Here is a 15,000-nt window from a genome sequence, read left to right as displayed (position 1 = left end):
TAAGCTGTTTAAGACGAAAAGACACATGACCCCCCCGACCCAGAGATCAAAGCTAATCGAAGTGGTGATGATAGGCTGATGGTATGGTTTCCACGGTTACATGGACATGTGTTCAGGCAGGACATAAGAGATGTCGTCCCATGGGTGACGGTACAGACCCTGTTTCAGCCGCTTCTGGTCCAGATAGTGGCCTGAGGGCAGTGAAGGGAGAGAAGGAGAGACAGCGTTAGCACTGTGCAGTTACCACTGAGCTTATGAGATACACAGATTACCAAGAAGTAATATAAACGCAAAAGTCATCAGCTAATAGTTCAAACCTAATTCACATGCATTTTAACACACAACCCCAGCACACACATACAATACTATACATTCACCCTTCATTATAACAAGCAAAAATATCCATATAAAATAATCAATTATTGATAATTAATTAAAAATAACTAACTACCGATTCAAAATTTTAGGCTTAAAACAAACGGGAAAACTACTGCAACAAAATCTCACTTTTATTTTCAATTGTTTCTGTTTTCTTGAATACATGTCTGGCAAAATGATTGGCAAAAACAAACAAAAAGACATTATTACTACCAGTATCCAGGAAATGTGGTGTTGTCTATAACCAGTTCCTGTTTCCCCTGGGGTATAAATATGAGATCATACAAACACCATTGAGGTGTTTCCAAGATCCCTTTCTCCAGACTTATTACTGGAAGAAGCTCAGTGCTGTTATTCTCCAGTCAAGTCTATATAAATTCTGGTTGGTGCCAGGGTTGTGCAGAAAAAACGGCACTACTAAAGAAAATATTTATTTTTTCAGAAATATTGCGATAGAATAAAACTACACAGTGTCCCACAATGTTTGTGCATTATTAATTTCTGCTCAGTTTCATGAAGAGTGCCAATAATTCCGGAGTTGACCATATTACCGATAAAACACATTAAATATACAACACTGACCAATAAATCCCATGCTGCGTCCTAAGACGAAGATCCCATTCAGTGCTCCGATCTCCACAAATTCATCTGCTTCGTCCCTGTAACGATGAAGAAACAAAGTGAGAAAGAGAGTGTAGCATCATGAAGGAAGGATCGCTGCCATCTGAGCTCTGCGTAAATGTGTGCAGCTCTTATGCTGACCGTGTAAAGCCTCCACACGTTCTGAGCAGATCCACGAAGGCCACACCAATAAAGCCGTCTACGTTCAGAATAAGGTTGGGTTTCTGGGGGGAGACAGAGGTACAGAGATTTTATCACTTAATAGAATGATTTACACAATCAGGAGTCTTAAAAAGGATTCTGATGGGTAAGTACATTCACAAATGCTGGCACTGTACCTTGGAGGTGGTGATCTTTTCCACATCCAGTGCATAGTCGAGTAGTTGGCTAGAAGGAAAGTGCTGCTTCACAAAGTCCTTCAGGATCTGCACCCTCATGTCAGGATTATTGATCTGAAAGACAAAAACAGTACAAGATATAACCATGAATTATGACCCTTCTATTCTGTGTCACCTAAAAGACACTGGGTTCCCTTTTGAGCCTTGTTCCTATCAGGGTTTCTTCCTCACGCTGTCTCAGGTAGGTTTCTTTGCCATTGTCTCTTGCTTTTTTCCTTTTCTATTTTTTTTTTTATTAGGGCTCTAAATATAAATCTACATCTGGATTTCTGTAAAGCTGGTTTAACCATCTATAAAGGTTACACAAATTAAATATTGACTGGAAATGAATCTACTGAAACCAACATGTGTTCATCATGGGATTGTAATAAACATGAAAAATGATTACCCAAAAAATTACATTTTAGTCAGTCAGTTCAGTGTCGTGAGAATAAGCAAGTTTATGTAGTATTTCCTATTATAAGATTAATAATAAACTATTGAAGTTATTTCTAGACATTTATTAAAATGTTTCGCCAATGAAATAACATTTAAAGCTTAAAATGACTGAAAAACAAAAACAGGCTGAATTATCTTATTTGATTTATAAGAATCTCATAATAAGAAATATTAGATATATTCCTGCTTCCTGTCCAGCGTTCCCAGTATAGGCTCCACATCCACAGAAACACCGACCAGGATAAAGTGCTTACTGAAGAGGAATGGATTAAAGTAAAACTGCAACGATCTGGGCTCAGAAAATAACAACAGTGAGCGCTCACTTAAAAGGAAGACGATAAAGAAATCCAGAGACCATGACAGTAGACATCACTGCTACAAAAGCAGGTGTAACTGGGTAACTCCTAGGTTTCCTATGCTGTGTTTACTCACAGATTTGACTCTGTGTCCAATGCCCATGATCAATTTGCCATCTTTCTTCATCTTGTTGACAAACTCCATGGGCAGCATGCCGCTGTCAAAAGCCTTGCTGAACTGCTTAGCGGCAGCATCCAGAGCCCCACCAAACCGGTCACCCTAAACACAGACACGATACAAATGTAGCAAATGTAGCTGCGTAAGAACTGAAGTAATACCATTAAAGTAACTGGTCTTACGATGGTAAGAAGGCCAGATGTGAGGCTGGAGATGAGATCTTTCCCTGCACGAGCACACACGATGGTGTTATGAGCTCCAGAAACTGCAGGACCGTGATCCGCCGTCACCATCAAACACATCTCTATGAACTGGCATGCGTATCGGGGTAACCTATCATACACCACACATTTCTTCACTTTAACTGTTATATAGATGAGAAAATAAGGTAAGCAATGTTTACGCTAAAACACAAACGTGAACCAAAAATAAATTTTAATCTGGTCATTCATACCTTCTCTGGAACCAGAGAAGGCCCAAGGTCCCTCCCAGACCTATCTCTGACTTGAAGACCTCTGTGATAGGCATCCCGGCATAGATAAGCTCCTGTCCTCTTTCATCACAGATACTGGTCATGAAGGACGCAGGCTTACGGATCAGACCAAGCTCCTGCAGAGAGACAGACAGAAATAGGTCTAGGATGTGTATGTAGACATGTGAACAAAAACCATATGGCCTATAGCTAGCATACAAGAACAGAATCTAAAAGATATGTCCTTTTTAGATTCTTAAAACTAAGCTAAAAACAACTTCACAATTCTGAGCTTACATTCTGGACACCAGCATACTCACTCTTGCCCAAGAATAGTCCATTGGCACTGTGGGAGGGGGAACTTCTTTAGCTGGCACAATCACACCACAGTTCACCAAGTCATCATACACTGATCTAGAAAACAAAAAGATCCATCATTCCTTTGCATCTAATTAATCAGCTAAGATCCAGTTTAAATCCAGTAGATTTATGTTTAGTCATACTTTATGACTTCTCCAAGCTCATCAAAGCTCTTGGGGACAAAGGCTCCAGCCTCTTGGAGGGCCTTGTTCTTGGCCAATGCCGTCTCAGAGGCCTGGTTTGCACACGCCCCGGCATGGCCGAACTGCACCTGTATCCATAAATGGGCCAAAACCAAACTTGTTACGTCATGTCACGCATTTCTTTCATAATCAGGAGAATTTTTTTTATCTAATTTAGTTCACTAAATGAATCAAAATGATTAGAAATAAGATAAGCCAGTACTGTCAATCTGCTGGTCATACACACCTCAGAGGAAAACATGGTAGCACAAGTGCCGATGCACCAGCAAACCACAGGCTTAGTGATCCTTCCCTCTTTAATGCCCTGACAGATCTTGTATTCCTCTGTACCTCCAATCTACAGAGAGAGAGAGAGAGAGAGAGAGAGAGAGAGAGAGAGAGAGAGAGAGAGAGAGAGAGAGAGAGAGAGAGAGAGAAAAAGAGAGAAAGAACAGTGTAGAAATGAATCAATAAATGCGGTTATAGTTATAATGCTTTTGGTTGGAGACAAAAAGTGATACAAATAAACAGCAGAGCTGAGGGTCATGAATGTGACGTTCTCTCACCTCTCCGAGCACAACAATCATCTTCACATCGGGTGTATCCTGATACCGCAACACATGATCTGTGAATACTGAACCTGGGTACCTGCAGCATAAACACCAATAGCATAATCAAACTGTACACACCTTTAAATAGACACACATTTTATACAGTCATGTTCTTGAACACCCACTATTACATTTTGTTAAAATGCTCTCAACCCAACTGAACAACCATGGGAGATCCCCAAATGAGGGAATATCTTTTGGAAGACCAGTGTTCATTCCTCCACCATGGGTTTTCCTTTACTCGGTCACCCATCTGAATAGGTCAGTGTTCACCAACCCTGTTCCTGGAGATTTACCTTCCTGAAGACTTTATCTCCAGCCATAATCGTGCCACCTGACCATCTAATCACTGCCTTAAGAAGTTCTTGATCAACTAAAACATTTTGGTTGGAAATGAAACCTGCAATAGGGTAGAGCTCAAGGTGGTTGGTGACCACGGATATAGACATACACAGACACACACACACACACCTATCTCCTCCAATGGCTACACCCTCATAAACTCCATCAGTGGTACGGGAGATGATGTTGTTGAGCTCATTGGACATTCCCCCAGAGCGGGAGACGTAGGCCACGCTGCCTGGTCTGTACAACTTCGATGCCAGGATGTTGTCGAGCATTCCACCTGTGTTACCGATCTTAAAACAGCCAGGCTTTATTCCTCCAACCTAAAACACACACACGTTAATGAAAACATCATCTTAAATAGCCTTAATGATGATTTTTAATAGATATACAGTCAAACAGTATATGATATACACAAATATCAGTGTTGGTGGCGCACCGTTGCCGGCCCGATGACGGTGACACCTTGCTCATCTGCTTTCTTGATGATCTTACGAGTCAGAGCTTCAGGGATTCCCTCAGCTATAATAGCAATAGTGTGAATCTGAAAGACACATGAAAAGCTCACACTATGGCATTCAGATTCTTGTTCAAACCAAACAAGAACTAGAGATGTTAGTATACCAGAATCTAGCGTTCAGGAGGTCTAGCATAATACGGCATTAATACTACAAGCCTTAATAAACTTTTATATTGGAGAGTGTTCTTTCTATTTGGACACCTGGTTTGCACACCTGTGGGTATTGCAAGGTTTCCATAGTGCTGTCGAAGGCAGAACGAAGAGAGGCAAAGCTAATCAGAACATCCACTTCTGGGTGTTTCTTCATGGCATCTGACATGTTTTTGTAGACGGGCAATAATATTTCCTTATGACCCCAATAAAACTTCTGTTTGTGGTCTCCACTGTATGAAAAACAATTATGTACACCATATTACATTCTATAATAACAAACAGCTCACCGTTGAATAAGTTTGTTGTGCATGAATGTGATTGGCAGAAGGTATGAGGGTCTAGCCAGTACAGTAATGTTCGCTACAAGAAAATACCCAACTTCTGCATAGTTCAGAGAAAAGGACACTTACGTGAAGGGGTAGATCATGGCTGCTACGGAGGGTTGCTCACGAGAGCACACATAGTCGAAGTCCAGCATGCCCTGCACGGCGCGGGTCTGCATGCCCCACACGACGGCCTTCGTGTGCTTGCTGAACAGAGTGGTGGCTTTCACTACAGAGATTAAAAATTTTTTAAAAAAAATAAAATAAAATAAAACAGACAGAGAAGAACATATCACTCGTAGGTGAAAGGCATTTAAAAGAAAACTATTTATTTTAAAACTGGCAAATGTATCTGGCATGTCGTTCTGTTATTTCTGTTTTACAAAATGTACTTGAGAATCTCTAGAACCAGGATTTTTGTAGAGTTGTCAGGTGCATAGTGCAGATGCATAGTGCAAACCGAACATTTATTACTTTTATTACTGTGTGAAAGTAAAAGAGAAGAGGACAGTAATGTTCCCAAAATGCAACACAGTAAAAATAGCATTGGTGCTGTATATTGGTATTCTTTAAATGCATTTTTAAATAAAGAGGTTCTGCAATAAACATACAACAATGACAGTATATAGATTTTTAGAGATGTCTATATTTTTTAGACAATATAATTTAATAGTATTAGACATGAACACTGTAAGCCTGTAAAGCAGGTAGGTTTGGTGTAAAAATGGCACTCTATTTAGTAATTATGTCTTGAATTGTGTAATGAACTGTGTAACTATGTCCCTGATTATGCCCATGATCCTGTAAGGTTATTTATGTCTCCTGGCAGATGTCTGTGTTCCAAGGACAGACTAACAGCAAGGACTTTGGGGGAAAGACTGGAGTATGGAGGACCAAGCAAACAAGGTTTGCACCACTGCCAAGCTGATACTATTTAAGTACATTTAATTAAAGCAGCCTTTATTAATAAACTTTTTTCCTAAATAAAACTTCTTAGTAGACACGAATGAAATTACTTCAGAAAGTTAGTTCTAGTGTTTCTGGAAAAAGCATGTAGAGAAACTAAAGAGACACCTGGTGGTCTGCAGGGGGAGCACAAACCCAGATGTGTGTCTGTTCATGCTTGCAAATGTACACGTATGTGTGTGTGCGAGAGAGAAAGAGACCTGGTGGATCCCCTGGTTTAGTTTTTTTAGCAGGCGAAGCCTCTGCTCCACTCTTGACTTCAGAGAAAGATGCAGTTCTACTAGAGTTGGGAGTCTGGGGGGGGGGGGAAGATATTTGTGATCACTGATGTGACAAAAATATAGTTTCATGATACATAAGACATTTCAACACAGGATATCAATCACAATATTTGGTTCTCTAACAAAATGCAAGCCTAAAAAAGTAGTGCTGCAAATAAATGGGGGAGAAAAAAAGTTTCAATTGTATTTTTCTTATATACAAAAATAGACCATTTAACAAAGAAAACAAAATAGAAAAGGAAATAGTCAAAACCACATTTTAACAACCAATTATCTAATTGTTATGGTGAGTTGTTAAAGTAAATATTAATAATAATAATTAAAGTAAAAATTCATCATGATATTCATATCATAATGCCCATGCATAATATATAAATATAGCAGTTATAGATATTAGCTCACAGTTTTGTCCTTGGTGTTCTTAAATGGCATGCTCAATTCTTTAAAATATATATAAGTGTATAATTGGCTTTTGCAGCAAGAGTATGATTTTGTCAACATAAGAATGGCAGATTTTGGAGGACACGGATTTAAAAACACACATGTGCAGTGCAGAGCGGCCTCAGAAACCCGAAAAAGAGGAAATGAAAAGCAATACTGCGTATGCACTTTAGTAAAAGCCTTGACACAGCTCATATCTAATAGCATGCTCCAGGCTACTGAAAGCACCATTTTAAATAAAAAAGGCCCTTCTTCCAGAGGGCAGACTGAAACACTAAAAACATGGTTTACGAAGACACAGATGAGTCTGATAGATGGGGCAGGCAGGACAGACAGGACTTCATGACTGGGGAAAAAAGTATGCCAGCTTTGCATTCACTCCTGCTCTTATGTCAAAAGAAAAAAAAAACAAGCAAACTTATAACAAGAATTTAAAAAATATTAAAATGTAGTGTATACACACACACACACACACACACACACACACACACACACACACACACACACACACACACACACACACACACACACACACACACACACACACACACACCAAAGAGCTGCCGCTGGTGTTTAGCAGGAAGTTGGCAGTGTGTGCAGCAACACGTGGCTGAGAGGCGATTGGTCGATGGCCCAGTGCCATACCAACGATGGCCGTCATATGGGTCTCAGTGCCGAAGACATGAATGGGGATGCCTGTGGTCTTACCTACAAACACACACATACATACACAGAAATCAAAACAGCCCACTCTTGAGGTGTATGTGTGTTACAAAGCAGTTTTTCTCAGTTATCTAAAATCTTATATTGGTATTTACTACCTAAAAATAGCTAGTAATAAAATATATTTTATATCTTTCTTCCTACTGTCTCGACCTTTGGCATAACAATCCAACCTCTAAAAGCCTGCTCGGTGAAATATACTACTTATGTCTCTACCTCTTGTTTTTACTAACTCATACACACAAACATACCAACTTCTCCCATCACTCTCAGACCCTCCTGATAGTTTGGACCGCCACGTCGTACAAAAATGCTGACTTCATGTTCTTTCAGAGGCTCCTGATAGTCTTTGATTGCTCTGACAATACCCTAAACACACAAAACACATTTACACACAGAATTAAATACCGTTTCAAGTTTTTTGTTTTTTTTTGGCTAAAGGAGATTTAATGTCACATGGTAGTAAATATGGCATATGTGTGGTGAAAATTTATGACATCGTATATTTTGCTATGATACCAGAATGTTTGGGACCAAACTTGGTTGCTTCTGCCAAGAGGTTAAGACTCGGCCATAGATGGGTCTTTTTAAAAAAAAAAAAAAATTTTTAAGAGAGATCATAATGAACCCAGACATGCATCCAAATAAACAGAAACAAATAAGGGACATAAAATCAGTGTTTGACAGATTTAAAATGCCCAAAGCTAAAAAATATAAAGAAGCTATATTGAGGAGTGGACAGAGATCCTCTACAAGACCTAGAAGTGAAGAATTCTAGAACTCACTGTCATATAAGAAGTGTAATGACATTCATTATGGTGGCCTACATGAACATGTCCAAAGTCTGGATGAAATGAATTTCACTGGGTGACATTTGTAATAACATTTAGGTTTTTTTTTTGTTTGTTACATACCTCCTCCGTGGTAAAACTTTCACATCCAGACAGCAATTAAAGGTTGCTTTGTCTACAAACACAGGCAATTGCATCGTGCAAGGTCATAGGACAATCTTATCCGGAAAGGGCCGGTGTGGGTGCAGGTTTTCATTCCAACCAAGCAGAGGCCACACCTGAATCTATTGAAAGCCTAGATCAACTGATTAAACAGGTGGAATCTGGTGCTTGGTTGGAATGAAAACCTGCACCCACACCAGCTCTTTCCGGATAAGATTGCCCACCCCGTCATAGGATAATGTTTATTTATTAGGCAGCATCTAATGTTAGATGATTAAGGAACGTACAGTGATAAAATTGCTCACTCATTAATTTCCAAACAACTAATTGCATGAGACTGTGGCATATGTGAATATAAAGTGCCTTTATACTTGTATCGGAGATTATAATATCCTGTTTAATCAGCGTGCAGGATTACAATCTTCTGCTAACGGCATTCCAATGTAAGCTGCATGGAGATGTATGGAGACTCCTAGTCCTACTACAGCTAGGAGCAGATACCTAAAGAATTCTTGCCAAGTGGCAGCAAACGTCTGCAAATTCACAGGTGTAGGGGACCAAAATTCTCAGCTGAGAACAGAGAGTATGTTAAATAACTGTAATTTATCTTTCCCTTCCTACTGAACTCTCCGACATGACATGTATGTGCCATCAAACAGTTCTCCAAACCTTAAACGTTGCAGCTACATTAGTGAAGTTTGCGATGCTTCCTCCAATGATCAGCACCTTCCCTACACGAAAGAACACAGATCACATAATCATTTATAATGAAAATATAATGACTTCTAATGATCTAAGGATGTTTGTTTGATTGAATGGGCGAGGCTTTTAAAAATAGTAGGCTGCAGTCTATGAATAAAGGCTAAAATGTAGATCAACATAGTTTTCATTTTGTAATCTTATTTATTACATATTAAATTCAGATGAAATTAATAAACAGAGTTTGCTTTTAGGAAATCAGTGTTCTGTTGCGTCTCTCAGTGGAGTCAGATGCAGATCATTAAATGCAGTCTTCTCCTTTTTCACTCTTGGAGGTAAGCAGATTTTACAATGCTGGAACTTAATTTGTGGTTGAAATAAATGTAAACTTGAGCTCAGGACGGTTTTAAGAATTATACATACAGATTTCACCATGTAATGGGTTTTCCCAGAATGCCCCCCATACAAATATTGTAGTTTGGATTTCCTGCTAATGTACAGTTGCAGGGAGTTTGATATTACTGAAATGTTATGACGTACCATCAGGATGTTTCTCGCGAGTCATTAGGGACAGGATAGTCTTAGCATAGTCATAGGTCTGCTGCTCGCTTGGAGCGCCTGAATACTCTCCATAATTGGCCAGCTCATTAACTCCACCCAGGTCACAGATTGTATCGCTATGAAGAAAGGAAGTAAACAATCATTTTAACATAAGATGCATAAGAACAGGAAAAACAACATTAATCCAACATGAAAACACAAATACACATGGGGTCATTTTCATGACAGTTTACTTTCCACATAATTGAGCGAGTCCTTTAAGCACAAACATCAAGGCGCGTGTTATTTGTTTACATGTATAGAGAAATGATTCCTCAGTGAGACAGACACACACACACACACACACACACACACACGCACACACACACACGCACACTAATTAGTGCTCCCACACTCTCACATTTTGTCTTTTGACAGATGGAGAGAGATGAGAAAGCTTCACCACTAAGGGCGAACTTTATTCCTCCAGACAGTCGTTTCTCAGACACAGCTGGTTAATGCAGTTCAGCTCTAATGGACACCAGCAGTTAAAACATGGCTCTCTATATATTTCAGAGACACTTCTCACACTCCACCGGTCCAGAAGCTTCCAGCATGACAAATCAACACAGTTTTTTAGTCAATCTACCCAGTGGCTATATAGAGTTTTACATTTGGGGGATACTTGAAGGGATTTATTTGCCTCATTTTCAGCAAAAAAAATCTTTAAGCACATTGATTCATTTTAATATTGCTAGCACACTCAGTCGAGAGCCGGGTGTATCTTCCCAAGTAGCATACTACTATACTTATTCTCTTTAGATTGATCAAATGCATTTAATAGGCTGTTGATGCTATTCATATAGCATGATGTGGGTAATGTCAGTGATCATGATCATGGTGTTTAATAGAGATTTTAAAGAGAGACCACCAAACTGAAAAAAACCCCCACCAAAATACACAAAAAGTCTATTTTTATTTTTTTTAAAAACCAAAAAAACCCTCCTTTAAATGATAAGGCACATAAAGCAAATTCCATCTATCCATCTATTTTCCGTACCGCTTATCCTAAACAGGGTCGCTCACGGGAGCCTGGAGCCTATGTCAGGGAACTCAGGGCGCAAGACTGGGGAAACCCTGGATGGGATGCCAATGCATCGCAGGGCACAATCACACACATTCACAAACTACTGGCAATTTGGAAATGCCAATTAGCCTACAACACATGTCTTTGGACTGGGGGAGGAAACTGATGTGTACAGAAGTTTGTTTGATTGTTTGATTCCCCAACGTATGGGGAAAACATGCAAACGCCACACATAAAGGGCGGAGACGGGATCCGAACCCACAACCCTGGAGGTGTGAGGCAACAGTGCTAACCACTAAGTCACCGTGCCCCCATAAAGCAAATTTTGTTCCTAACTCGAAAAATTGCAATAAATTATCTTGTTTATCGTTTCATCCATTACATCAGTTCTAATGCTGGTTAATATGCAGACTAAGGAATGCTTAATCAGTACTGTACCTATACACAACCGAGGCTCCACCGCCTGCCACCATGGTCCAGATGCGTCCACGAGGGTTGAGCAGAGTGAGTTTCAGACTTGCACCACTTTTAGCATCCAAATCTGCAATATATGCTTCCTAATGGAAAAGGAGCATAAATAGTAATGTTGGTACTACTGATATTTACATTTACGGCATTTGGCAGACACCTTTATCCAGAGTGACTTACATTTATCTCATTTATACATCTGAGCAGTTGAGGGTTAAGGGTCTTGCTCAATGGTCCAGCGGTGACAGCTTAGTTACGCTAGGATCCCGACCTTCCGATCGCTAGTCCAACATCTTAACCACTAAGCTACCACTGCCCCATATACAAGCATAAGATCCATATGAATATTCTGTTTATCTGTCGGTGTGAGAGGACAGTTTGAGTTTGCTTGATCAACTGATCTGATCATATTCTGAGTTATTAGAACTTAATGCAAATTACTGAGTCCAACAGTGGGAATAATATGACACGCCACATGATTAGCTGAGCTCTCTCAGCAATGCCTCAGCTGTTAATCAAAGACTTCTGCGCGCCTACCGTCCTGTCCCACCTGGCTGCACAGAAAATTAAAGGCCTCTGTCTGATACACAAGCAGAACTTCATTTACCATCAGTCTGTCTGTGTGTGTGTTTGGATGTCCAACATTTGGATGTAAACTGACAGCCTTATTAATTCCGTCACTTGTCACTGCTTACTGAATATATAGTTTTATTGGCCTCTATTTTCTGTCTCTGTTTGTGTGTGTGAGAGAGAGTCTGTGGACTGCAATAAAACACTCTCCGATCCTCGAGAAGGCTAAAAGGGTGTATGCATCACTGTGTTTATTAGCAGACTGAATGACAGCTCAGTCTCCTTCTGCCTACAATAATACAACCACACATGCCCCACGTGTTCCTCATGCACAATCATGCACGGGTGACAATGTGAATTATTCATGAAGCAAGGCTTCTAATTAAATGTTAAAATCACATTTCTATACAAGAGGAATTGAAAATGTTTAACAAGCATGATAGAAAGGTATAGCCTTTGAGTCACAAGCTCTGTTTAGGCACATCAGAAGAAAAGAATGCTAAGAGCTTAGTACTAATAAATTATAGGCCTTTTTACAAATATTTGTTTGTAGCCAAACATCTATAAATATATAAATAAATTTGCATGTAGGGTAGATGTATAACCACGTGTGAATCGCTCACCCAAAATCTCAAATCTAAACATGTATTTATACATAGTACCAAATTCCTCTATATGCAAATAGATCAAAATAATCTACCTAGGTGTTCGCTGCTGGTATGCACTAAAAACACAGGGGTCATCACAGTCCGGATGCAGACCCAGCAAATAATTTCAGCATCTCTCGAACTGAGCCAAAAAAAAAAAAATTGTAGCAGAGCCAATCAATATATGAAAAACACATGCCGTAGCTCAGCAACTCCATTGCGCTTCTATCGCAGAACTGGTGTTGTGCCTTTGGCCAATCACATGCATTTATGTAGATCATTTCTTTGAAGGAAGTTCATTGCAAAACAGGAGAGGTTTCAAGCATTTCCATCCATCCATCCATCCATCCATCTTCTACCGCTTATCTTTTCCCCTTCTCCAGGGGAACCTGGAGCCTATCCCAGGGATCATCGGGCACAAGGCGAGGTACACCCTGAACAGGGTGCCAGTCCATCGCAGGGCACACAATCACATACACATTCACACACCCATTCATACACTACAGACACTTTGGACATGCCAATCAGCCTACCATGCATGTCTTTGGACTGGGGGAGGAAACCGGAGTACCCGGAGGAAACCCCCGCAGTACAGGGAGAACATGCAAACTCCGCACACACAGGGCCACGGTGTGAATCGAACCCCCGACCCTGGAGGTGTGAGGTGAACGTGCTAACCACTAAAACACCGTGCGCCCCTTTCAAGCATTTCTTTTTTTTTTCCGTTTACCCCTCTGTGGTCTGATTAAGGAAGTGACAATATTGCTTATTTAAAAAATTTTTTAAAAAAAAAAAAAAAAGGTTGACGATGCAATCACTGTTTAAAGATAATTGGATAGTGAAGTATGCTTTTATGCTCCCTACTTGAAGTTCCCAATATGTATCTCATCTGTTCAGAGTCCATGAGTCTAAAGTGTTAATGGTTAAACACTGCAAGTTAGGTGCTGTTGTCTCAATTGAGTCATGTTAGTTACTTATCCGGACGTTTTTGCAAACAAGGAAGTTTGTGTAACTGGACCTTTGCAAATTTCAGTTGAATACTCCTGTACTAAAACACAAGGAGCAAATAATCACTTTGAAAACATTTCTAAATGATTAATGTACCACGAAAGGCATCAAGCAATAATGGTCATGAATAAATGACATGATTAACAATGAGTCAATTAACAAATCACAGAACACAAAAGCAAGGTGATAAAAAAGAGACATTGATTTTTCAAATGCAAATTACAAAATAGCATCGATTTTAAGAAATTGTGTGCGTTTTAATCAGAATTATCCTCCGTCCATAATCTTACCTCGGGATACGCCTCTCTGCCAAATGGAGGAGGAAACTCCACATCGCCCCATTTCGCCTTGCAGAGGTATTCAGCTGTAGCATCGATCTTAGCAGCCATGTCCAATACATACACTCCATTCTTAGTCACCACTGAGAGCGAGAGAGAAAGTATATATATTTTAGTAATGCAGAAGGTTTTTCTTTACGCAGGTCTACATTTAACTATGAAATGTAGTGAATCTGTAAGGTTCAAATCAAAAAAGCTCCACATTAAAAGACAGTTTAAAAAAAAACAAAAAAAAAAAAACAAAAACACAACAACAGACCGTGCAAACAATTTCTATAGAACTGCTATCGCAAACAGTTAACTCATGAAGTTTCACAGGTTTATTTCGTTTAGTTATGTGTTTACTTGGTAAGAAACATCAGAAGTATCGAAGAAGATACAGAAGCAGCTGCTACGGGACACAAACCAATGGATAATTACCATCACACACACACACACACACACACACACACACACACACACACACACACACACCATCCTTGTGTAAATTATTCAGTAACGAATCTCTCTTAGCCATCCTAATGTAATTAAAAAACCTGGCACAGGACTAGGAAACACTCGCAGTTTTTCCTCATTTGCTTTGATCCAGCAGTGATATACTGAATGTTTTAATGAGGTCAGATGTCTGATTAAGTAATATAATAAATGTGCAATATTATGATGTAGATTTGTTTACCAGTGATTCAAATATGTTGCTTCATATCAAGTTGATCACTAAAGTTTATTCATGGAGGTAATATAATTTACTAATTAACTAAAAGGATAGTGATCTACTCTGATAAGGGACTAAGTGGACATACTGTTTTAGCACACCCATTACCCTCTTGCATGGCAAGATGTCCTAATAACAATATGTCCAGAAGTGTTTTATTCTTCTTATACCACAGGAATTTGCCAAATTTGAGAGGACATTTTTTTTTCTGTTCATTAAAAGAACAACATGTCTTACTTTTCTGCCATTCATGGTTATATTTAATGTTGTAGTTACAGCTATATCTCAGCTC

At 39.5% G+C, this 15,000-nt stretch overlaps 1 protein-coding gene across 1 annotated transcript in view; it reads right to left on the bottom strand.

The window, feature by feature from the left end:
• The window catches only part of aclya (ATP citrate lyase a), a 27,434-nt gene that overhangs the window by 656 nt on the left and 11,778 nt on the right, over window positions 1-15,000 (bottom strand). Inside the window, exons 7-28 of the mRNA XM_017457211.3 lie at window positions 13,949-14,079; window positions 11,404-11,522; window positions 9,879-10,015; window positions 9,309-9,370; window positions 7,938-8,055; window positions 7,517-7,671; window positions 6,442-6,535; window positions 5,363-5,504; window positions 5,014-5,182; window positions 4,719-4,823; window positions 4,406-4,602; window positions 3,890-3,971; window positions 3,571-3,681; window positions 3,285-3,412; window positions 3,102-3,195; window positions 2,764-2,918; window positions 2,492-2,642; window positions 2,268-2,411; window positions 1,338-1,451; window positions 1,141-1,223; window positions 961-1,037; window positions 1-191 (exon numbers count right to left, since the gene is read on the bottom strand). The exon at window positions 1-191 is cut by the window's left edge and continues 656 nt beyond it. Of these exons, the coding sequence (XP_017312700.1) occupies window positions 97-191; window positions 961-1,037; window positions 1,141-1,223; window positions 1,338-1,451; window positions 2,268-2,411; window positions 2,492-2,642; window positions 2,764-2,918; window positions 3,102-3,195; window positions 3,285-3,412; window positions 3,571-3,681; window positions 3,890-3,971; window positions 4,406-4,602; window positions 4,719-4,823; window positions 5,014-5,182; window positions 5,363-5,504; window positions 6,442-6,535; window positions 7,517-7,671; window positions 7,938-8,055; window positions 9,309-9,370; window positions 9,879-10,015; window positions 11,404-11,522; window positions 13,949-14,079 (2,663 nt within the window). The 3' untranslated portion in view covers window positions 1-96. The remainder of the gene's footprint in view (window positions 192-960; window positions 1,038-1,140; window positions 1,224-1,337; window positions 1,452-2,267; window positions 2,412-2,491; window positions 2,643-2,763; window positions 2,919-3,101; window positions 3,196-3,284; window positions 3,413-3,570; window positions 3,682-3,889; window positions 3,972-4,405; window positions 4,603-4,718; window positions 4,824-5,013; window positions 5,183-5,362; window positions 5,505-6,441; window positions 6,536-7,516; window positions 7,672-7,937; window positions 8,056-9,308; window positions 9,371-9,878; window positions 10,016-11,403; window positions 11,523-13,948; window positions 14,080-15,000) is intronic.

The sequence above is a fragment of the Ictalurus punctatus genome, chromosome 2 (genome assembly GCF_001660625.3).
Source record: "Ictalurus punctatus breed USDA103 chromosome 2, Coco_2.0, whole genome shotgun sequence".
Taxonomy (NCBI): Eukaryota; Metazoa; Chordata; class Actinopteri; order Siluriformes; family Ictaluridae; genus Ictalurus; species Ictalurus punctatus.
The sequence above is the reverse complement of the archived record's forward strand: the minus strand, read 5'-3'. Positions and strand labels throughout refer to the sequence as shown.